The sequence below is a fragment of the Paramormyrops kingsleyae genome, chromosome 12 (genome assembly GCF_048594095.1).
Source record: "Paramormyrops kingsleyae isolate MSU_618 chromosome 12, PKINGS_0.4, whole genome shotgun sequence".
Classification (NCBI taxonomy): domain Eukaryota; kingdom Metazoa; phylum Chordata; class Actinopteri; order Osteoglossiformes; family Mormyridae; genus Paramormyrops; species Paramormyrops kingsleyae.
In genome coordinates, this window is record NC_132808.1 from 8,228,870 (window position 1) to 8,253,733 (window position 24,864).

The following is a 24,864-nucleotide window of genomic DNA, read 5'->3' on the forward strand; positions in this document are numbered from 1 at the left end:
AAGTCAGATGTTGCAGATCGGAGACGTTCTGCTGTGGCACACAAATTACTATTAGGGAAAACGCAGAAGCAGTACATACAACACCGAGCGATCGCTTCGGGGCAAGCCCACCTCTCTCAGCCGCTCGGGACCTGCACGATTGCCTCGGGTCTCTGCAGCCCCTGGCGGTGGCAGTCAGAATTGCAGCTCAGTGATTAATCATGGCGAAGGTAAGAAATGTGCGTTTGATCCTCTCGATTTTTACTGTTATTCAGTAGGGAATACAGAAGCATTATCTGTTACACATTTTAATGCACAATCTGCCGACGGTTCCAAAGGTCGGAATACATTGATGACATACACACTGTGGTAAAGGGCTTGGTCGAATCTTTATTCTCAGAATTATTGTCATGGTCTGTGTCGTTTATTTTGATGCTCGCTTTAATGCTCCTTGCAGGATCCCTGGTTAGATCATACCGGTCATGTCTGCCAGGGATGTAATGGAAATAATGGCCTCCCAGTAGAATATTGTTGTTGGGTTGTCATGGCAACACAAGCCAGAGAAGATCCGACACGGAAAGGGGGTAAGTCGCATTAGAAAACCAGTACTCGTTAGCAGAGACCATAGAATTACATTACATTAGGTCAATAAACGATGCTTGTTGGATGCCTTGTCTTTCTGCAATGCAAGGCGTAGTTTCTTGTTTTCAAGCTTGGTTATTTGTTTGAAAAAGTAGCCACCGTCCAACTGTGTTCTTGGTAATGGTGAGAGGTCGTGATGATGCTGCTTATTTAGCTGACTGAGCTGCATAATCTCGGGCTTTGTACATAATTCATTATGATTAAATGCCAAATGCAAAACAATGAATATTTTATTATATAGTATATTTAATACAGTGGTTAGCACTGTTGCCTCACACCTCTGAGACCCGGGTTCGAGTCTCCGCCTGGGTTACATGTGTGTGGACTCCCCATGTCGTCGTGGGGTTTTCTCTGGGTACTCCAGTTTCCCCCCATAGTCCAAAGACATGCTGGGGCTAATTGGAGTTACTATATTGCCCATAGGTGTGAATGGTGTGTGATAGAGCTGGGCGATATGGCCTAAAAATAAAATCTCTGATTTTTTTCATAATAAATCCGATTTTCGATTTTAATCGATTTTCCCCTCCCCTACTCAAAATCAAACTACAGATGACAAATAAATGGTTCAAAACAAGTTTTAACTTTATTTTATTTTTTTACTTTAGAGCATTGGCGGAGCGGGGGGGTGGCTTACTGGGCTTAAGCCCGGGTTGTTGTTTCAGAAGCCCAGGGTCTTTTGGAGTGTAATTTATTTCATAGTTAGATGCCTGACTGACAACTGTATAAAACAAAAACTACACACAATATTCGAAGCACATAGCGCACAGTCGTAAATTCCCCATAATTTTGGTATGATCCGAGCTCAGGCACTAGGCGACTGAGCACAGCACTTACGCATGTGAGCGAGGGGGGAGAAGCTGCTGCCTGCGAATTTGCTGTAGGAGAAGTGCAGACAGGCAGACAGAGGAGAGCTTAAGTTTGACCAGGTACCAAAGCAAATCATTCGTACTGTACAAATAGCTAATGTAAATATGACGCTGACAAAAGATTGATATCAAACTGATCACTTGACCCATATTACGTTACTTGCTCTTCGAGTGAATCAAGAAATGGCGAAATGAAAAGCCGAACAACAATGCTGTTTTTTTAGAGAGTCTTAGGTTACATGTGTGTTTATTTCATATTTTCAGTTGTTACCCTCCACGGCTAAATAAAGCACTCTAAATCGGTTTCAGTTATGTACTGGTGTACACAACAATGGACATAAGGGGCTTTTTTCACAGAAAAAACTCAGGTAAATGTTATTTTATATATTATGCTTTGTATGTTGTTCAATATATTTCTATGCAAAAAAAGAGGAATTTCAATACACAGCAGTATATTCACAGTTGAAACCAAATATTTGCATACACTTTAAGGAAAAAACATAAAAACATTTTTTTTACTGTTAAACATCAATTTAGAGTAAACTTTTTTGTTTTATATAAATAAATATTGAAATATCTTTTGAATTAGTTAAATGTCAGAATAAACACAGAGAGAGAGAGAGAGATGTCTATTTTTTATCACTTTCATCAAATTTAGGAGTATATATACACTAAGTTTATTGTGTCTTTAATTAATAAGAAAACTCCAGACGATTCCATTCTGAGCTTAAGAAGCTTCTGATAGGTTAGTAGAGTCACAGCCTAATAAATCTTCAACTTCACAGCATGTTTTTCAGTCATTTCTAATATACATCGCGACAGCGTTTGTTATCGCCTTCCACCGTGCCCCATTCTTATCATATGGCACACAGTTCGAAAACGTGTCAGGGACGGTTGCTTGCTTAACTTTGGATGTTGTGCTGGTGCTACGGGTATTCATTTCGCTGGGAGCTGCATTTCTCCCACTCCGCTGTGTGTCTCTGCTTTAGGTGCAGGAATAAATTTGTCGTGCTGCTTCCTTTGGTTGCAACAGTTTCTAAACAGACTTTGCAACGAGGACTTGTTTGGTCTGTGTCCGACGGCGCAAAACCGAACCATTGCTATGATGTTTGTGAATCGGCTACCGTGTTTGTGTGCGCCGCGCTAGTTTACCCGTGAAGAACGGTGCGTCGCATTAGTTCTGCTTTTGGCGCTCGCGTGTAAAATAATAATAATAAAGTAATAAAATCGATTTTCATAAAAACACATCGTCCTGAACTGTAAATTCGAATTAATCGATGAAATCGATTTATCGCCCACCTCTAGTGTGTGAGTGAATGGTGTTTGAGTGTGCACTGTGATGGGCTGGCCCCCAATCTTGGGGTGTTCCCCACCTCGTGCCATCGGCTCTGGACCCCCGCAACCCAAAAAGCATAAGCGGTTTGGAAAATGGATGGATTACATTATAGTTCTGTTTGCACATGTTGTGTATAGAACAATGCAATTGTTTCATGTTTCACAACCAGAGGTCAACACCATGACAAATGCTGATTTTCTTCAAAATGCAATTTTTACCACAAACATGGTGTTTAAAACTGTATCTTAAATATTTTTTTCCTCAATCAAAACATTGTCACAGTCAAATGCCAAGTGTACATACAAGTCGTCAATCCCTGATTACAACTGCTATGCCAAACTGATGTACCATAATATATACGGTTAATGTACAGTAACTGATCACAGAGGCACAGTCTTCTGGAATATCTGTGCCTCTGAGCTTAGTTACTAACCTGTGAATGTTTTGATGCAGCTCTCGCTTTTGATCTGTCCATCATGCATTAGTAATGGTGCAACTGAAAGTGTCTTTTTGCAAAAAATAACATCAATGTATACAGTGCAGCTGGTTTTGTTTCAAGCTAATATAATGACCAGGTTCTCTAGTTATGAACCATCTAAATCTACAGTCTTTAATGCTTTGACCGTCATTCCCAATGTGATACTGTATTTTACTCTTGCTTAGGTTTGGTCTGGTCTATTGTGTTAATTTTCCACTTGACAAAGTGATGGTTCAGCATGTCATTTTATTCCTAAATATTAATTTGATGCCATGATGGACTGGCATCCCATCCTGAGCGCCCGGTAACAGGCTCCAGGCCTGTAGCTTTAAATTGAACCGTGACCCTGAACCGAAAAAGGAGGTGGGAAGATGGAGGGATATTCATTTGACTTTATTCATGGAGGAAACTATTAAAGAAAAGACTCACATAATTTAAGGTAATTTTAAGCCAATGGGTCAAGGTCAAGTTTACTTATAGCATATCTAATATCAACCAAAGTCTTTCCAAAGTCCTGTAGAGCGTTAGAAAGTGAATAAAATAAGGAAAATAAATAGATAAATATTTAAATATACAGCTCTGGAAAAAATTGAGAGACACTATATTTTTAAACAAATCTGCATTTTTAAATCCTGGTTTAATCCTGGTTCAGCTGGCAGAAGGCTACACTGAGCAGCAGGATGCTTCCAGGTTCAGAATGTCTAAGACAGCAGTACACAAGAGTAAGGTGAAGCAGGAGACTGGGAATGACCAGAAACCAGCCAGGTAGAGGGAGGAAGCAACTTTGTAATGCCAGAGATAACTGTTAACTTATCCGGCAGTTTCTCATGAATCTTAGGGTGGAATCAAATGGCCGTCAAAAGGAATGGGAAACATTAAGTGCAAGTATGAAGTGCAGGATTCCATTAATGAGGAACAGAGATAAACCAGGCTGCAGTTTGCAAATCAATAAATAAATTTTATATATATATATATATATATATATATATATATATAAAATTTATTTATTTATTCACAGATGCGCACACAAAGAATGAGAAATTAGCTGTATTGTACTGTATTGTAGCAGATGCAGATGCACTGTGTCCATTTATTTGGATACCGTGGATGGGTCAGCTTGCAGTCAGGGTTTTGTCTTGTCAGTGAGAATGTGACTGGCTGCTGCTTCTTCCATACAATGGCACCCTGATACAATCGCTGATACCCCCCAAAAAATAAGTGACTACAAAGTGAAAATGTATAACCATGAAAGAAGAAACCAACGTATATCAGTATGCAATCCCATAATTCTCTTATTGTCACATGTCTCATATTGATATACTACGACAGCATAATAGAATTCTTGAAATTCAGTTATGGCTTCTGGGACGGTGCCACCCCAGGACTTTCAGTGGCCCTCTCTGGACACACACTCCCCACAGGGTCACCGACTCCCAGCGAGGATCTCAGCAATGAGTAAAGGACAGGCGGCCGGGGACCTTCCCACCGGGGCAGGTTCTGCAGGAGGGGCGCTGCAGGCTGGATCGGATCAGGACGGCTTCCAGCAGCGACAGTACGTCCTGGACTTACCTTCACTCGGCACCATAAGCATGTTACCCTGGGAAACGCTTTCTGATCTATGAACCGTGCTACAGGGGCAGATCTATGGGGGGCAGCTGCTCCCCCTACTGTATGTCTCGTCCATTAAGTTCACACATGTGGAGACTGAGCTGCGTTCATCACCACGTGAGAGCTGAATGACTTCAGAGGGCTTTGTGATCCACAGCTATGATACGCTGACTGACACGTGGAACCAGCTGAAGAGGAGAGCAGAGATGCTGTATCCTTTACAAACAGGCACACACACACACACACAGACACACACACAGACACACACACCACAGAGATAGGCGCACAGCACCATCACTTGGTTCTTGTAGATTAAAGCATAAATTTTACTGAATGGAATCCAGATGGTCAGCTTCAAACCCAAGGTGCTGTTTACCACCCCGCTCTGCATTAGCATTAGCTGACAGAGCAGTAACTTGTGGTACTTTATTCCTATTAATCTCCACAGAAGCCTTAACATCCCTGTAAAACAGCAGACGTGAGAACGAGTGGCTGAAAAAAGAGACTGAACAAACGACCACGGAGAGTGTGAGTCACGGGCAATTACTGGGGTTATTTTCATCTGCCTCAGTGTTGTGTTGGGTAGAGGGTTATGAGGTGGTTGTATGACATGCAAGGTTTAGACCCTGCAAAGAGACCTCCTGATGTACCCTTGAGGTACAATATTAGGAGCATGAACTGGCAGGCAGAATATGTATTTTTAAAAATTGTCACTTTAGCGAAAAGCGTCAACTTAGCAGCTAATGTAAAAGGAACATCTTTGCGGAGCAGGTCTCATTGCCCACACACTGACCCACAGCAAGAGTATGTGAGCTTCGTGTCCAGAAAGACAGAGATACTTCAAAGTGCCATCGAGGCCCTAAAGGAGCAGAACCGGCAGGAGGTGGAGAGGCTGAGGAAGCAGAGGGAGGCGGAGCTGCAGAAGCACACAGAGAAGGTCAACGGTGCGGCTGCGAGAGCGCTTTGCTCAGAGTCACGTGGCAGGCTGGGGGGTGTTCCATGAAGCACTATTTCACAGTTAGCTAACTTAAGCTAAAAGTCATGATTATCCAATATGAGATTAGGTAAGGAGCATTCCTATTGGACAATCATGACTTAAGTTAGCCAAGCTAACTAAGAAATCCTGCTTTGTGGAACACCCTCCAGGCCTTAACACACGTTTGGTTCATATTCTGTAAGCTTGCTAGTTATTTGTGGCATAGTCTTGAAAATATAATTTATCCAGCTCAGTGATTCTCAGCTGGTATATCCTCAAGATCCTTGGTCATTAAGTCATAAACCCAAAACCGTTGTCGAATGGGGGGGTTAATCTCACACTCTGTGCTTCTGGTGACACCCACCAGTTGAGAAATACTGATCTAGATCATTTGAGCTCAATTTAGAATATGAAAAAAGGTCACCTAAGTCCTATATTCCTTTTTTGACTGTGATTGGTGCTCCTCACTTAGCTCTGTGAATGTTTCAGAGTTAAAGAGGAGAATCCTGGAGAAGGAGTCTGAAATATGTCACCTGAAAGCTGAGATTGCAGAGCTCAGTGAGTTTAAGGTAGAGGAAATGCCGCACGCAAGGTCCACAGAGCCGGAATTGGTACCGACTCTAATATGCAACTGCTAGACACAGAAAGACTTTGGAGACTGAAACTTCAATTATATAGATGTAGAATTGGTTTGGTGTCACAAAATGCCCAAATATGACATACCACTGAGCCCCGCTGCATCTATCAGAACCAGCATCAGCAACAACAGCTTGGCCGCATTTCGGAGCTACAGGGACAGCTGGAGGCCATGTACGGCAGCCACGCCGTGGAGGTGCGTGTCCAGATGGCCGACTGCCGCAATAAGAAGGCAGAATATGAGAAGCAGGCCAGGCAGGCGGTGGAGGTCTTCACCCGCGCTGCCAATAGGGTGGGTACAGCTTCACGTGTGGGCGGAGCTCTCCTCACATGGCACAATCAGTCACACCTACCTGACGCTGTCATACTGGCACTCGCATGCCTGCAGTGGGATCAAACCCAGGGGAATCTGTAATGGGCCACTGATATAGGGACGGCCTACTGACGTAGCAATGCTTCCCACTCACGTACCAACGAATGCCATTGATGGCCCACTGACGGCTCACTCACATAGCGATGCATCCTACTGACTGCCCACTGACGTAGCAAAATGTCAACCAACTGATGTAGTGAGGCGTCCCACTGAAGGCCAACTGACACAGAGGTGTGTTAAACTGACGGCCCATTAACGGAGCGACACGTCCCACTGACGGCCCCCCGACGTAGCGACACGTCCCACTGACGGCCCCCGACGTAGCGACACGTCCCACTGACGGCCCCCCGACGTAGCGACACGTCCCAATGACGGCCCCCCGACGTAGCGACACGTCCCACTGACGGCCCCCCTACGTAGCGACACGTCCCACTGACGGCCCCCCGACGTAGCCATACGTCCCAATGACGGCCCCCCGACGTAGCCACACGTCCCACTGACGGCCCCCCGACGTAGCGACACGTCCCACTGATGGCCCTCCGACGGAGAGACACATCCCACTGACGGCCCCCCGACGTAGCGACACGTCCCACTGACGGCCCCCCGACGTAGCGACACGTCCCACTGACGGCCCCCCGACGTAGCGACACGTCCCACTGACGGCCCCCCGACGTAGACACGTCCCACTGACGGCCCACCGACGGAGAGACACGTCCCACTGACGGCCCCCCGACGTAGCGACACGTCCCACTGACGGCCCCCCGACGTAGCGACACGTCCCACTGACGGCCCACCGACGGAGAGACACGTCCCACTGACGGCCCCCCGACGTAGCGACACGTCCCACTGACGGCCCCCCGACGTAGCGACACGTCCCACTGACGGCCCCCCGACGTAGCGACACGTCCCACTGACGGCCCACTGACGGAGAGATACGTCCCACTGATGGCCAACTGACAAGGTGACTCGTCCCACTGATGGCCCCCTGATGTTGTGATGCATGCTACTGACTGCCCCCTGACATAGCAACATGTCTAACCAAAAAATTTAGCTTCGATAACTGCTAAACCGCTATCTCCAAAGTTTGGTGACACTAAACACAGATCTAAATGCAGATCCCTAGCCTCAGAGCCACCACTCTGCCCCACATATACCAAACCGAACCAATCAAACCCTGTCTGACATCACCCAAAGCAAAGATGCAAAGAATGTCATGATGGCACTGGCATGCATGAGGAATAATTTATAATAATAATTTAACCTTTATTGTCCCTCATGGGGAAATTCTTTTTACGCCTCCATCAACTTGCTCTTTGTAGAGCAAGCTGTCCACAAAGGGCAGCCACCTGTTGGGGCACCCAGGGAGCTGCGGGTTAAGGGCCTTGCTCAAGGAGCTGCAGACATGCTGAGGCTGGGTTTGAACTGGCGACCTTGTGATTATAAGCACACAGGCTTAGCCCACTGAGCCACACGCTGGTGGGCTCAGTGGTAGGAATGCACACCTACCAAGTGTGCACATGTTTGTAGGGCATGATGGGAAATCAGGTCGAAACCGACTCTGAAAAACATGCATAGATACCTCAAATTTAACCTGTTTAACACTAATGTCCCATCTGTCAGACTACAATGATTAATGTGGGATATTTAGCCAATTGGGTATTGTTGGATTCTGTAGTGTCTCCGGAATAAATCTGCATTGAAAATTACTTCCTATATTCCGTTTGTGAGATATAAACGTTTTATTGGAGAAGCCCTATTTGACAACTGGCCCATGCTGACATTTTGCCCTCAGTGCAGCCCTGTAGGGACTACAAATATGGCGCCATTTACTAGGAAGGTTTCAGCTCTTTATTGACGAATAGCTCTGTCAATCGGAACTTGGAAAATACAACCGGGGGCAGGTATCACAATGCAGGATTTCCTGCGCGGCCAGATAATTTAAACTAGGGTACCTTACATCCAACAAGTTATCCGGCTAATCAAGAGATTCAGCTTTGTGATACAGGCCCCATGTTCTCCACTTGGTTCAGGGTACCCCAGTTTAAATGGACTTCATCTTCAGTCACTTACATTAGCCCAGACTACCTTAAATTATCAACCAAGCACATCTTGTGTTTACTAGTAGTCGGCAAACAGCATGCCAGACATGCTCATGCCAGACAGGAACAAATATGTATGATTTTAGGGTTTACAAACATTTTTAACTGTTAAATTGTATTCATTTTACCTGCAAAAAATGTTAACAGATTTACAGTTAACGGAACTAAATTTAGTAGATGCTAACTGGTCTGCTAACAGTTTTCAAAGTTAGTGTAAACAATCCGCTAATTAGTGGTTAGCAGAACCCTGCCCACCACTGCGCACTGGTAAGGTGCTGCGTCCTGCTGACGGCCCACTGATGAACTGAGCCGTCCTGCTGACATAGCAGCCCATCCCACTGATGGTTCACTGACGTAGTGGCGCATACTTACATGGAAACAGACCAGCGTCTCCTTCACATTTCTGCTGTTGTGTGAGGTGCCGACACACTGACCCTCCATCCCTAACATTTGACCCCCCCCCCCCCCAGGAGGCAGTTCGATCCATGATGGCCCAAATGCAGCAGGTATCCCAAGAAAACCAGAGCCTGCAGGGGGAGCTGCAGCAGTTGATTCAGAGGACACACGCACTGCGCTCCCGCCGGGATCAACTGCAGGCACGCAGGCAGCAGCTCCTGCTGGAGAAAGAGTATGCGCAGGTGGTGCGCAGGCAGAGGGCACGGCCAGAAGAGGGCAGCGATGTGCCACCAGGTCAATAATGCCGCTCAGGGAAAAAGGCACAGAGGCTTAGAGGACAGGCCTGCAGACAGACTCTCACACAGTGCAAACAGGCTGGCAGTACGCGCTGACAAGTACGCATTCAGATACAGTCACCCACGCCGCCCCCTGCACCTGTCCTCAAAGCAGTCTAATAAAACATCAATGAAAGCTATATGGAGAGGCTTTTTAGCAGGTCAAAGCCAGGTTCACTGTACAGTGAGGACCCAGTGAATTCATAATGGTCCCATATAATGCGGGTGACACAGCTGGGTCCCTCTAGCCCTCATCGCTCTGCAGTCCGGACACATACAGGTCTGTGGGTGGAGATGGCAGCCTCTTCCAAGCGTGTTATATTACTTCACACAACCCACGGAGTGAAAACGGGCGGGTGTCTGATGGCACACAAACACTCTGGTCTGTGTGCATTCTGCGTCTGGGAGGAGATGCGCCTGAAAATAAGACCGCTGCCTGATCCAAACTGGGGAGAAATGGATGAAAAGTTTGCTTTAAAGAAAACAGCCAAAAATATAATACAGGCAAGGTTCTGTCTTTAAATATATATGTATCTGTAGTACACACTTCAGCCCAGCAGAGGGCAGGGCAACATACACCAGATATCAGTAAGAGGTAGTTTATTAGTCTTTAGAACAAGGATGAAAACAGCATTCACACAGTCATCCACATATACACAGTATTTTTACATATTTACATTTTATTATATAAATTATAAAAATAAAACTGATGTAAATTAACTTTAAACTTTCATTCGTACAAATGACATGAAAGGAGAAGGTAACGACTGGGGAAATTTGACGTATTTATTCTCAATGGAAACATTATTTTCAAAAATAAGCATTTCTTTGTACATGTCAGAATAATTTAACAAATGCTTTAAAATGGTCCCCTCTGTAAAATAACCAAGGTTCCAGGTCCTGAGGTGCAGAGAGGACCTTGTCCAGTGTCCAGGCTCAGTACGCACAAGATTCTACTGAAGACCTGTTGTCCACGAGCTCCTGATAATCTGACATCCTGCACCTCTGTCAGCAATAATAAATAAAGATAATATAAAAAGAATTGCACGATAGTCTTTCAGAAAGCCCTGTCTGACATCACCTAAAGCAAAGATGCAAAGAATGTCATGATGGCACCGGCATGCATGAGGAATGCACACCTACCAAGTGTGCACGTTTGTAGGGTATGATGGGAAATCAGGTTGGACCGAGAGGGGACCGTTGAGCATCTAGCTTCTAAGCCTGCGTGTGCTTCACATAATGGCCAGCTGAGTCATTTAACTGCGTACCGGTGAGTCGGTGCTACCACTGTGCCGGAGAGAGAGAAGGGCGGCTCTGTACCCACACCCCCGCCCTGCCTAAACAGACACAAGGGGGGCCAATAGTATTCCTATAAGCCGAGACTAATGGCAGTGACATGCATCTACATCCAGCTCAGCACATTCAAGAGACAAGTGCACTAGAGTCGTCCACCGAGTTCACTGTTACACGACTCGGAAAGACACATAAATAGAGTTCATAGGAGAGCGTCTCTCGTCGTATGGTTTCTTATTTAAACAGACTAGTGTTAGTACAGCTAACCCACCCTCACCAGAAAGGGTCCGGAGATCATCAACCCTTGCTTCCCTTGCCTTTTGGTGCCACCATGGAATCAAGGCAACACCAGTTACCATCCTCAGCAGAACTGCGCTTTTCCCCTTCCTCTGTTTTTATTACGCAAGAACTTCGGACATGAATTCCGAGTCAGGGTGGAGGGGTACCTCAGACACGAGCTCCAGACCCCCAGCAATGGCTGTGCTTTTAGCGTTTCCATCCCCACACTCAAGATCAAGTCATTTACTTTTAAGGAAATTTTAAAGAATTAAAAAAAAAAAACATTAAAAGTCTACATTTAAGGTAATTATATTCAGGGCTTTCCCCACAGAACCAGACCAAACCCTTTCATGCTGTGAGCAGAACAGGTGACCTGTCTGGGCTGTTGGCTCGTTTTGAAGGTGCTTCGGTCATTCAACGTCCTGCAGGCACCATCCCCTTGCTGGCATTTCCCAAAACCACAGGGGGACCTGCTCTTGCTGTTGCCATGGAGCTCCTGGTGACTGTTGAGTGCGTGGGACCAGAGACACATCAGAGCAGACCCATGTTTCTCAAGTGCCTGGCAACAGTGGGCAACTCAGTCAGTGATCTGAAGAGTTAATCCCATCTGAATAGAAACCCAGAGTCAGCGCACCTGTGTCCCGATGAGAAAAAGGCTACATTCATCTCCTAATTGCAGAGCAAGTCCTGATTCAGCGGCTAACAACACCCCCTTGGTCCCTCAGCCACCCGGCCCTCCGCCCTCTTTGGTCCCGGGCCTCAAGGAGTGGCTTGGAGGCAGAGTTACACTTCAAGGCGTGATCTACGATGTGTCTTTGGTCTGACCCAGGTGAGGTGACAGGCCTCAAGCCACCCTGAAGGATTTATTAGAAAACAGGATGCGGAGGGCTGTCGCACCACCCCACTGGCTCTGCACGGGCGGTGGCCTGAGGGGGTCAAAAGAAGACCCCCACTATAGCGCCAGACCCAGCCCACACCCTCCTGTACCCTCTTGACAGGCAGACAGCTGAGTATGTGTGTTATTCTACATGTTAAGAGGCACTCCCGGGTCTATTAGCTGACCCATGTGATTAATCCATGTGCCACAGAGCTGAGACACACAAGCAGCTCCTTGTCAAATGGAGCTCTCCTCAAATGGAGCCAACGGGGCAGCCTTGGGGTTCTTGAGCTCTCCAAACTCGTCCATCCCCGACGTCATCTCCTCCTCCAGCTGCTCCGCCGTCTCCTCTGGCTCCTTGCCGTCTACCTCCACGGCCCGGTTGACCGCCGACTCCGGTAGCTTGTGGCCGCCGCTGTTGCCGTAGACGCTGTGTCCATTGAGCGTCCCATTCCGCTTCTCCGTGAGGGGCACGCCCTCGGACAGCAGGCTGGCACTGCTGGGGGACAGGGGCGTGTCTGAGGACTGCAGGAAGTCCCGCCCATTCTTTTCAGGCATGTGGGTGGTCCTGTGGCCCACACACATAATGTAGAGCAGACAGCCCAAGAAGGCCCCAGCGAAGAAACACACGGGGTAACCGGCCACCACGTGGCGCGTGCCCGTCAGGGCCTCGACCACACCCATGCAGGGGGCATCCATGGCCAGCTGGTACTCAGCTTTGCGGCAGGGAGGCTGCTCTCGGCCGCCTTCCTCGCAGAAGCAGGTGTAGATGCCCACGCTGTCGCTACTGACCATCACCTCCAGGTGGCGCTGCCATGTGTGGCGGCCATCTGGGTGGACCCAGTAGCAAGACCGAGGCGAGAGCTGCTCACAGGACAGGACGACGTGCATCCCGGTCATCACGCGGAAATCCTTCACTGTGGGATGGCAGCGTGCTGTGGGGGCGAGTCGGAGATCCCATTATTTATGCCAGTACTTAACAGCCCTAGTGGTCCCATGAAAAAAGCTGTTAAAGATGCCCATAATTAAGGAGAGGAAAATGGGGCAGTCCTAATTTATAACAGGCCTATTTACTTTAACATTTAAAGGTTGAAGGTTAGAGGAAGTCATTAAATGTTACATTAATAAGAGACACTGACTTTCATGGTTCATGGCTGCTTCGTTTTGGATGTTTATGGTCTGCATGCTTTGACCTCCTTTCTAGCTGCTTAACAGCTTTTCAGATGAACCTTGAGTGACATTTGAAATCATGGAGGTCAGGCCTGGTCCTCACGGGCCACAGAGGATCTGATTAAGTTTCGGTGCGGCTGGTGTTGACCGAGGACTTCATAGGCAGGCCGATCGTGAACAGGACCTACCCTCTCCGACGCCGCACCGCCCCAGCGGGTCTTCGGGCTCAGCTCCCTGCGGGATCCTAGCAGAGTTTGGGAAACGGACCCATATTCAGTGATAGTTAACCCACAAGTGTGGTCAGACCTGCAAAGCCATAATCACAACAGACGCGGGAAGTGACACGGTGTGGCGGTGGGGACGACGACACATACCCTCCCAGTGCCTTGACACAGGCTGGTGCTCCTGCCTTGGTCCTCCACATGCAGCCCAGCCTTCGAACCAGAGCGCACGTCTCGCAGCTGCTGTACTGCTCACAGCCATCTACTGGGAGGCTCATCAGGGATTGGGGCGACCCAACCAGGGCCCGGCCCTGAGATCGTGGGAGGGAGAGAACAGGTTAGTTCCAACTGGATCAGGATGCCTCTTGCATTAATTCTTGGCTTCGAAAAGAAAATCAATGTGTACTGGCTCCTCAGCAAAGCCTTTAAGCTCAAGGCCACGTCCGTTTCTGTGGGATTCGGAAGCCCAGAGGCAGTTCTGCGTACCTTGTATAAGAGGATGTTGTTAACAGGCTCCTGGAAAGGGAATATGGGGCTCTCCAGCAGGATGCTGGTGTTCTGTCCCTCCACCAGCACCCTGTGCAGCTGCCCGCGGTCTGAGGGACGACACGGACCGGTAAATGCGGACACGGCCAACCACCGAACACAGCGGGTAGGCTGAACGGGATTAATGCTCCTTTCACTCCGTTTATCACCCTCTCCTTTATCACACCTCTCAGCTCCATCTCCCACACACTTCCTCTTCCTTTCTCCATTCCTCCACACCCCCCGCTCCACCCTCTTACCTGTGCCCAGGTGCAGGACCACATCACCACCCTGACTGTCGCTGGCGTGGCTGACAGCGATCTTGGTGTAGGTTACTCCCCGCCTAACAAGCAGGGGCGCCGCCATCACACTGTTCTCCATCAGGGGGTGGTCACGCACATAGGTCAGCACCTTGTCTGGAAGCTTGAGCGAGGATTCGAAGCCTTCTCCCTTAAGGGCCTTGGTGATGCACTGACCATCACAGGCACCAAGATAAGCAGGTTTAAAAAGCCAGAACTCCACAATGCTCCCACTCAGATCAATCAAAACTCTAATCCTACTCCCACTCAAAAATCTACATACAGCCCACAATACATCCACTCCAACCAATCAAAACTCAAACCCTCCTCCCACTTAAAGCAGCCTTAATTCTATGCTTCTCCCACTTCACACAATCCACTCCACACTCAACTCCCCATCAGCCTTCATTCTTACAGCAGTCCACCTGGTTTTGGTGGTGGCTGGATTCGACTTCCACAATGGTTGGGGTCGACTGTGATATGGCATGGCGTGTCACCACCGTACTGGTGGTTCGCTAAGGCTATCAGATCTGTAGTGTACCTGTCCTGGTCTAGGGCTGGGAATGGGCTCTGGGTTGTTCCAGTTCTCGCAGTTCTTCTTCAGCTCTTTGAAGGGCCCGGCCATCACCTTCTTGATATCCTCCAAGCTGTAGGCGCACACAGCAGATAAGGGCTCCCTCTCCCTGGGGAAAGTGAGAAAAGGGGGTCAAAGGTCAGCCGTTTCGCTCGATTCACCCTCAACCCCATTGCCTGATGCGTCTACTCGGGCATAAATACCACGGGAAATGGAACCGCTCGTAGATCAGACAGATCGTAAATAGCACGCATGGCATTCAAGGTGGCGAGGTGGCTGCTGGGATGAAGACCAGAGCATAGCTGGGTGAAGGCCAAGGCCCTGCTGACACTGGACCTCTGGGTATCTGCGGGGCTTAGGGACCATGTGGATTTTCCACTAACCACTGTGAGGTGAAGATGCCGTAGAAATGGGTGCTGCTAGGGTCTCCCTCCCGGACATCTGTGGTGTAGACGTCTGTCAGGATGTTATAACGTTGGCCGCTGATGCGGTCCTCACACACCAGCTGGGCCTTTAGAAAGGTTGTCCATCGCTTCTGGAGGGTCTTCATGCCCCCAACATCTCCCTGGGCAGGTGGAGTGGCGGGGAGAGACATGGAGGAAGGAGGAGGCAAAAATTGAAGAGGGTATGAAACACGATTCAGGCGAGCCGAGGTGAGTGTCCAACAGCAACTACATTAGCACAGACAGACTGAAGAGAGGACACACCTTGCAGACACGAGCTACTCTGGAGACTTTGACCTTGGTGTAGAGGTCATACTCCCTAGCGACCTCTGTGAAGAAGAAGTAGATCTTGTCATCTTCCCCTATAGGATTGTTTGGATCTTCCTTGATGAACGCAGAACTCACAAACTCCGGGTCTGTGGGAAAACACACGCACACACACAGTGTTGAGTGAAAAATCACAGCCTGCGTGTTGTTTTACTTCTCACAGAAATGCCTGCACCATTCTTAAGTATAAAAGCCAGACCATGACAGGTGCCCCAAATAGTATGGGATGATTTCCCATAATGCCTGGGCAGTGCACGTCCCGCAGGCCCGGCCCGCTGCCCAACTCACCGTTGAGCCAGTTGATTGACTGCTCGGTGCGGATACGCTCCCCTTCATTGCCCGTTGCCCGGGAGATGTCAAAGAGCGTGCCCAGGAAATTGCTGGTGGCGGCTGTGTACAGGACTCCATCTGCAGGGAGGTGAAGCATGTGTGTGAGAGAGCGAGCGAGTGCCTGTGTGTATCCGTCTCCATATTTGGGCTGCATGTCTGAATATACAGTATGTAAGCGTGTTCATTTGTGCACATGGCGTGTCATGTGTGCCGGTGTGCAATGCAGTGTGCCGGTGTGCAATGCAGTGTGCCGGTGTGCAATGCAGTGTGCCGGTGTGCAATGCAGTGTGCCTGTGTGCAATGCAGTGTGCCGGTGTGCAATGCAGTGTGCCGGTGTGCAATGCAGTGTGCCTGATGCGTGCTTGCCTGCCATGACTGCCGCATAGTGCTGGCTGGGCTCAAATGGACATTTCCCTTTCCCCGTCTCCATCTCCACCTCCCCATTGGGCGTCCTTTTCAGGGAGAAGCTCTTGACGTCCTGTAGCAGTGAGACAGACAGACAGACTGAGTCAGACAGATGGACGGACGGCTGGACAGAGCCCGCTGCCTCATAGAGCACTTCTTTCTGCTTCTCTCTTCCCGGCCTCGCTGTGCGAACCGCGACACCCCAACCCTGGATCGTATCTGACGGAGTGTGTGTTCTCCATGTGCTTGTAGCCCACATCGTCCACGTGGCACCACATACGTCCCTCGGAGAGACTGCCAAAGTGTACGAGTGCCTGTCAGCCTTATCGCTCGCTCGCCGCTTTCATCCATCAGCGTCTGACTGCTACCTCAGCGCAGCTGTGATCACGAGCGCGTCTCTGCGGACCAATCACGTCTCTCGCTCTGTGTTCCAGGCGCCAACTGTCCCAGGACCGCGCCGATGCCAGGTTCAATGTCAGTACGCAGCTGGCACTTACGATAGTGACGCACTGGGGGTAGTAGGCGTAGGTGCCACAGGCGTAGATACTGCTGCTGTTCATGAACTCCAGCAGCCTGATGTAGTTGTGGCAGTCACCCTGTAGAGGGCAGCAGAGAGAAGGCAAGGTGTCAGAGAGAGCCAATCCGATGCAGTCGGCCCAATGAGTGCAAGCAATGAGGCCCAAGGGATGAATCAGAGACAGAGCCAGGGGCTTCTTCCGGAAACTTCTGCGTACTGGATTGCACTTGGCCGCGGAAATGGGTTTTCACTGCATGCCTGAGAGTGATGTGGGAACAAACACTGCTTTGGCAGAACATGCTGATGGGCATGAACCTGCTGAGTGGAGTAGTCAGATTGTGGAGCGAAAGTACATTAGGAATACGCTAGATTACAGAGCCATTATCAGGACTACATAGCGGACACCAGTATTTGAATTGTGTCAGAGGTCTTGGGGGGGGTGGGGTGCATATGACCTGTTTGGGGGGGGGGGGGGGGTACCATCCACCGCCTGCCCACCTGAATCCACACCCCTGGCAGAAAACATGTCAGAGCTATTATGGGAAATACCAGCATGATATATTTAGATTAAGATGAAGAGAATCTGGCTGTCACACTTCAAATATACAGAGAGATGAACAGACAGACAGTACTGGTGTCTGGCCTTCAGCCAATGAAAACCTTGTCTCATAAAATTCAGCAATAGCTGACGTAGTCCTTCATTTTACGGAAAACGAGACTCAGCGTTCTCTCTCCTGTCTGCAAAACTCAGTCACCGTTGCCAGATTCAGCCACAGCATGTGAGTCATTCAGTGCACAATGGCTAGAAAAATATACACACTTCACACAAAAACAATGCAGACTAGGTAGGTAGGTAAGGGGCAAGCTGATTACAGTGCGTTACCACACCCACCACACGACGAACCACCTCAGAGAACCGGAGTGCAGCCATGTGGCGGCCGATACCTCAAACTTGTGTTTGTCCAAAAGTATAAACACACAAGCTCATTAAATGAGACAGATTGTGGGACATCACTGAAACCCCCTTCCAAAATGCTGACATGGACCCCTGTACCCCATGTGAGCGCCATGCAGGCTCAGGCAAACAGCCCTAGCTGGTGACATAGACGCCATGCAATCTCAGCGTTTCACAGCCCCCAACACGTCGGACGGAGTGACGGTCGTCTGCGATTCTGAGGGGTCTCCGTGACGACAGACAAGTAAGCCATTAAAAACTGGGCTCTCAGATCATGTCAGGATCCTCAACATGTCACTGAACAAGTCTGCTGTGGTGGGCAGGGGGGCATCGACATGAAACACCTGACCCCTACCATGTTGGTGATCTTTACAGCATGTGTTGTTACGAATGACCCCCACTGTACACATGGCTGCCATGGAAACTGCACAGCCAATGAGCATCTCGGTGACCCGCTAGACCTGTATCTGCCGTCTGACCTCACAGCGGTGCACAGATACGCCGATGATGAATGTAAGTGCAGAGACATGGACAGACCCCACCGGAACATAAGTGCTAGGTGTTTGTAGGACATACGTGGAGGTCCCGGCTCAGGACCCCGTGAGCTTCACCTGTGCCTTTGGGAGAGCGGCCCATCTGTGTGGGGAGCTGGCCCAGTGCCCGCTCAAATCCCGGCACTAATCTCAGATGAGGCCCAGATAATCCCACAGAAAATCGGCTTCCAGAGTGACACGTCTGGCATTTAAAAGAGTGACTTTGGGCAAACAGCGAATAAACAAACACGGCTTTGCATACGCAGCCTTAACAGCATGATTGGTTTTAATCCGTCTGCCAGATATCTGACAGGCAAACGGTTAAACGATTTCTAAATAAAAATGGAAATTTATTAATTCCGGAAGGGAAATGAAGATGCATTTTCTAGGTATTCTGTGCACCCGTTAATTAGGACATCTAATGTTCTTTGTTTGTGTGTGTGTGATATGAAGACTGTACATGTGGGGGTGTGTCTCTGTGCAGAGCCAGCTGTCACCTCCTCTGGCACACCCCCCCCCCCCCATTCCCTGCCCCCCACAGTCCAACACAGCATCTCCTTTGTGCAGTTAATCACAACCTCTCTGCCCTGTGCTGCCCAAACCTGTTCCCAGCCCGTCGATCACCGCTGTGCCCCCCCACCCCCAAGCCTACCGGCACCACAGTGCATGCTGGGAAGGACTGTCACGGCTAAGTGGGCTCATTAACCTCAAAACACGCCGGCCCCCCCTCTATGCAAACGGTTCCCCTCGGAAACGCTGATGAGTGTATGAAGGAAGAGGCTGATATCGGGGACAAGAAGCCTCGACGTAGGCAAAGTCTGATACCATGAAACGTGCTTTCCAAGTATAAATCACATATAAACACACTCAATGGCCACTTTATTAGGTACACCCAATAGTACCAGGTAGGACCACTTTTTCCTCCAGAACAGCTTCAAGGGTAAATGACTTGTGTTTGGAGGAGCCTGTCTGCACAGCGCTGCTGTGACCTCCGATAGCTTTCAGGAGTCTCCCTCTCTCCGCTGGCCTCACTCATTGACAAGGCCTTTTCAGCCACAAACAAAATGCCGCCGACTGATGATGTTTGTTTGCCGCAGTGCTCTCTGTACACTGCAGACACTGCAGTGTGTTAGGATCAGCGGCGCCTGGCCCTTTCGGAGCCACTGGAACCTCCACGCCTGGCCCCACATTCACAATCACGTAGATCAGGTGTTGTAGCCTCTCATGTTTAGACGAACAATAACTAAGCCTCTTAACCGAGTCTGCAGGCCGTATATATACTGCATGCATTAGGTTGCAGCCACATGATTCGCCGTTTGGAGGCAAAGGCTGCTCACGTTAAACAGCTGTACTTAATAAACTGCGCACTGAGTGTTTATTAGGGTTTTGTTTTACCATGTAATTCCCCAAAGCAGTAGATAAAATAATTAACTGATGTGGCCTATACTGATTGGACAGTTTTATGGTCACATGAGTTTATACAGAAGTTACTTGGCTCATTTGCAGCGTGGCACTATACCTGACCCTTTCTGGCCAAAGCCCAAACAACAGGGGTAGGGAGAGAGATGGAGGAGCCAGCTGAAGGCTGGGGTGGGGAGGGGATGCGGGAGGGACAGTCACACGGCCGCAGTCACACGGCCGCAGCCACCGCAAAGCTGCTCCTTAGCATTAGCAGTTTGGTCTGCGACAGAGCTGCAGCTTAAATCCAGCTCCCTGATGTCTGGTGCCCTTGGCACACAGGCTCACACACTCACAGCATGAATACACATTTGCATATCTATTTTCATCAGGACTGCACACAGACGCTTACTTTAAAGCAAATGATGCTAATGGAAAAGGTTCCTAACCACAGCAGAAATAACCCAAAATTTTTTATACAATATAGAAATACATTTTTTAGTATATACATATATATACACATACACACACACACACACACACACAACAAACACTGGCTCCCCTTCCTTTGAGTACAACACAGCCCCTTTTCTATCTCAGTCCCCTGTAATAGTTTATAGTTCCCATTTCCCATTGTTGTATGCTATTTAAATTGCTCTAACATTTAAGAAAATGTTAATCCCAAAATAAATCAATTAATAATAATAATAATAATAATAACAATAATAATAACACCACCCTGATTCGCAGGGCTGTTCTCAGTTGAACATGTGGCCCCATAAGGCCGTTCACCCTTCATCTGGTACAGTTCATATTCACTAGCTTGGACTATATATTAAGGCATTTGCATATGTCTCCCGGCAGCTGCCCGGAGATGTTTGGGAGGGGCCTACATCTCCATGACGCCGCCTCTGTCTGTCCCTGTTTTCTTATCCACACACCGACGCCCCTTTTCTCCGAAACTCAGATCGCTTGTTTGTCGTCGGCAGAGTCCCTTCCCCCCCCTCACCTCCGTCTTCCCCTTGGCCACACATGCATCTTGCTTGCTCTTCGGGACGTCCCACACGATCTGCGGAAGCACAAAGAGGCGGGCGTCAGAGTCAGCACCGAGTGCCAAACGGTGAGAGACGAGATTTAAAGATTTTGAAAGAATGAAGTGTCCCCACTGAAGTACAGGATTAGCCCCATAGTGTCGAGTCACCTTTGCCTGGACGGTTAAACTCAGCATGTCAGCCGGGGTCAGACGCTCCCCGACCAATGACCGACCGCCCCCACACCCACACCACCTCTACAAAGTTCCTGTTTTGCTCTCAGCTTGACCAGGTTTGATATCCGGCTGTCGAAGTTTCTACCGCAGGCACTTTTGTTTTGTTTCGGTTACTGCAAAACCAAGAGCGGGCAGCCAACAAGGAAATGGGATTTTCACCCAAGGAGGGGGCAGGGGCTGGTCCTTCCTGTCTAACACTAAGTGAAATATTTTCACTAGAACAGCTTTAAAAAAATAGTTAAATTCCAAGACACTTGAGCCACTTCTGCGAAGGAATCAACTGTAAAAGAATAATGTCTAGGAAGGAATTAGACTTAAGATTTCTGTATCATTCTTCTGTGCACTATCATGCAATCTCAGAAAATGCTGTAAACTGAAGGCTCTCGGCATGATCAATCCTCTCAGGGAAACATTAAATATAATGGAGAACATAGAGGGCAAGAACAATGATTGATCAAGCTGGCTTTGTTTCCTGCTTTGCTGTTAAAGCTCCTTTGACTAAGTGCTTCATGAGTGATCATGAATGAAACATCACGGCTGTTATGATAAATAAAAGTGATTTACTGAGGCGCCACGTCTGGAAGACATCTGTAGCCCCCTTTATAGGGGGTAACTAGCAAGCTGCCTGCTGCCCCTCATCCAACATCAAATATCGGGGCACTTGGTTTCACTGACAGGACAGGTGGCACATAAAGGACTGGCAATTGCATTGAATAAGAAGCAAAATAAGTTATTACAAGCAGAACAGAATGCACAGATTGAAGCTCAGGAGGCAAAACAACAAAACAGATAGGGTCTTGAGTTTCACTGCTTCAAATACTTCTCAAGCTTTCAGTTTTACTCTTGTTCGGCTCCTGTTTGGCTGCAATGTGGTCTTTGTGCCCTAAGGCACTTTGTAAACACTGACAGTCAAGGCTGTCTCCTGTATAGCATTGTGATGGGAGCTCTGATGAATCAGACTGTCAGAATGAACATGACAGCTGTCATATCAGACAAGAAACTAAATTCAACAGAAAACTGATACATTTCAACAGTAATTTTCAAACTTCATAGGAGAATAAATTAAGAAATAAACTTTAGCTGAATCAGAAAATATGATTCCAATCAGCTTTGTATATCCTTACCCTTAAGCCCCATCCAATCAGCACCCTACCCCTCAGGACCCATCCAATCAGCACCCTACCCCTGCGCCCCTTCCAATCAGCACCCTGCCTTCAGCCCCATCCAATTATCTCCCTCAAGTGTAAAGCCCTCATCACCTGCTTGGCTCTCTTCGTGAGGTCGTTGGTGTCAATGGCCAGAATGGCATCCCGGGCCCCGAGGTAGAGTGTCGCAGTGCTTGGATCCAGTAGGAAGGTGCTAAAGTTGGACAGGTTGTAGAACTGCTGTAGGTTTGCATTGCCATAGGTCCCTGAATGAGAAAGGTGGAGAAAGTCAGTCAGTCTGTGGTGAAAGGAGTTTAAAGGGGCCTATTTTCAAAGGCTTTGAAGTTAATACACATATACACACACACTCGGAGCTCTTCTTGTAAGAACCCGGACATCACATCCTGCAGTACAAGGGGTAAGACTGGTCACATGATACAGCTTTTTGCTTTTGTCCAGACCTGTAATCTCATTGTTGGGGTAAAAATTACTTCAGTACAGCAGGGTTCCACCTTGTAAATGGACACAGTGTGTTACTGGCTACAGAAGTCAGCAGGACCACAATGCTAACGGAAACACTGCCTACTGTAAGCAGGCTATCCGGATAAAAGCAGACTTGAACAAATTTGCGAGTCGCTCGCCAGCACTGCACAAAGGAATAGCTTAACCATAAATGGGGAACGATCTGAAGGCTGAAGTGAAGTTTAAAACTCACACGGATAATTCGCACAAAATGCAGAAACAAAAAAACAACACTTGGAAAGATTATTCGACACCTGCAAAGCCAACAAGAAATGTTTAAACTCAAAATAAGTCCGATGCTATGCAGGTTTTTTTTTGTTAACTGTGCAAATATGTGCTTATTATTGTTTTTTTCCCCCGCAAGTGATGTACTGCCTGGAAATGAGGCAGTTATCAGTGAGCTGTGTAACATGCATGTGTCATTAGAAAATGCAGGTATTCAAACGCCGTGCTGTGCCGAAAGATAAACTGATGACCAATTAAGCTGGCGGGACAAGTTTGGAGGCCGACAGGCACACATGCTGAGCTCAATAGATCGCATTCAGCTACTAATTGGCTTGCTCATGTTCAACATTGGGGATCAGCTTGATGTAGATGTCCAATTAAAAGGGGGGGATCTGGTATTCAATGAATGAATACTATTAAACAATTCTAAAAGACTCGATATGTCTGCAGTAATAACGACACATTAGCAGTTGGTGGGATAATTAACCTGTAGTGCCATTTTAACAACAACAAATCCAGTGGCATTTGTTGCGATCTGGAGTCTGTCCCACAAAGGGTGTGAACGAGGGCGCGACCCCATACAGGAAATCAGCCCATTACAGGATATTTCATGCACTACAGGCAGCTCGCAGTAATAACACGCTTGAGGACTTTGGGAGGAAACCTGGAAGAAATGCAAAGCTACAGAGAGACTGAATTCAAACCCACAAGAGTGGGAGTCTGAGGCAACCACACTAGCTAATGCACCACTATGCCTGATTATATAATTGACAAGTGCAGAATGTATTACACCGTTTAAACCACTAACATCCAGTAAGCAAATAAATAATGTAACACAGCAAGATGAGAGAACGCAATGTTATGGTAAGAGAAAAATGCAAAGGTTGCAAGACTCGCTGTGTGTGTTATAGCAAAGCAGCAGCGCCTGGAGATCTAGACTAATATGGGGCATTAATTATCTGCTTGCTCTCATTTATCAAAACAAGGCACTGAACTGCACATTCATATGATTTGGCTGATTAAGGGAGCTATGACCCAGATTTCCACTCCATTCCAGTCGAACACAAACAAACAAACAAACAAAGTCAACAGATGAGACAGAGATGAGTTGTAGTCCTAAATATGGACTTCAGACAGCTGTGTGTGGGTGGGGGGGGGGTGGTGATGGAGTGGCTGGCCCGGAGCTAACGTGACAAGGGCACTGGGCGACAGCGGCCCAGCAGCTCGCCCTCGACCGCACCAGGCGCCAGCCGGCTCTCGCCAAAGGCCAATTCCTCACCCATGGTGGCACAAGGACGTCTTCACAGAGCACCTGCTGAGCCGGGCCGGGCCGGGCAGCTGCCCGCGGGCCTCTGCGTGTCAGTAGGCACATGAAGACTCAAATAGCGCCAAGCCACTGACCCACTTTCCAACATCACTATTTTACCCTCTGTCCTTAGTAAAGGTTACCAAAGCAACTGGCCTCGCGGGACTTGAACTAACAAGCTTCAGGTCTTAATGTGTGTCCTTCACTATCATGGCAGCCGACGCCGCTTTAGGTTAATTAGTTAATTAAGGAGGTGACTGGAGGGCGGGTGGGCAGAGGGGTGGGGTGTCGCCATGGAAATCAGCACAGCCTGGCAGCCATAGATCGGGGGGGGGCAGAATGTCAAAGCGGCCTTGTCTGCCTCCCCAGTCCGTGCTCATCCCGCTCGGGATGCCAGGGTGGATGTACGCATCACAGCTGCTCTCTGGGGGAATGGGGGCTACTGGCCTCACCCTCGGCGGGGGCTGCCCTCCCCACAGCTGCAGGCATTGTTCAGAGCCACCCCCACCCCACATGCATGCCACTGCCC

The 24,864-nt window shown here is 48.5% G+C and overlaps 2 protein-coding genes across 7 annotated transcripts in view; one reads left to right on the plus strand and one right to left on the minus strand.

Moving 5' to 3' along the window:
• Positions 1–68: 68 nt before the first annotated feature.
• ccdc166 (coiled-coil domain containing 166) lies at positions 69–10,766 on the plus strand. Of its 5 annotated transcripts, XM_023838173.2 has the most exons (9): positions 130–209; positions 437–563; positions 4,723–4,853; positions 5,067–5,120; positions 5,383–5,437; positions 5,709–5,853; positions 6,375–6,454; positions 6,634–6,813; positions 9,464–10,766. In XM_023838173.2, the coding sequence occupies exons 3-9, from the start codon at positions 4,753–4,755 to the stop codon at positions 9,689–9,691; spliced, it is 843 nt and encodes a 280-aa protein (XP_023693941.2). In that variant the 5' UTR covers positions 130–209; positions 437–563; positions 4,723–4,752; the 3' UTR covers positions 9,692–10,766. The 5 variants fall into 5 exon arrangements, with proteins under 5 accessions (XP_023693937.2, XP_023693939.2, XP_023693941.2 ...); XM_023838169.2 differs by lacking the exon at positions 437–563 and having other exon boundaries at positions 69–209; XM_023838171.2 differs by lacking the exon at positions 437–563 and having other exon boundaries at positions 69–209; positions 5,386–5,437.
• Positions 10,497–24,864, minus strand: part of sema4f (sema domain, immunoglobulin domain (Ig), transmembrane domain (TM) and short cytoplasmic domain, (semaphorin) 4F) — a 47,093-nt gene continuing 32,725 nt past the window's right edge. For both annotated transcript variants that reach the window (XM_072718588.1, XM_023838147.2), the window contains exons 2-14: positions 22,397–22,548; positions 20,880–20,939; positions 16,965–17,063; positions 16,429–16,540; positions 16,021–16,140; positions 15,670–15,821; positions 15,346–15,527; positions 14,930–15,071; positions 14,350–14,560; positions 14,051–14,160; positions 13,718–13,875; positions 13,532–13,587; positions 10,497–13,108 (exon numbers count right to left, since the gene is read on the minus strand). In XM_072718588.1, the coding sequence (XP_072574689.1) occupies positions 12,411–13,108; positions 13,532–13,587; positions 13,718–13,875; positions 14,051–14,160; positions 14,350–14,560; positions 14,930–15,071; positions 15,346–15,527; positions 15,670–15,821; positions 16,021–16,140; positions 16,429–16,540; positions 16,965–17,063; positions 20,880–20,939; positions 22,397–22,548 (2,252 nt within the window). In that variant the 3' untranslated portion in view covers positions 10,497–12,410. The remainder of the gene's footprint in view (positions 13,109–13,531; positions 13,588–13,717; positions 13,876–14,050; positions 14,161–14,349; positions 14,561–14,929; positions 15,072–15,345; positions 15,528–15,669; positions 15,822–16,020; positions 16,141–16,428; positions 16,541–16,964; positions 17,064–20,879; positions 20,940–22,396; positions 22,549–24,864) is intronic.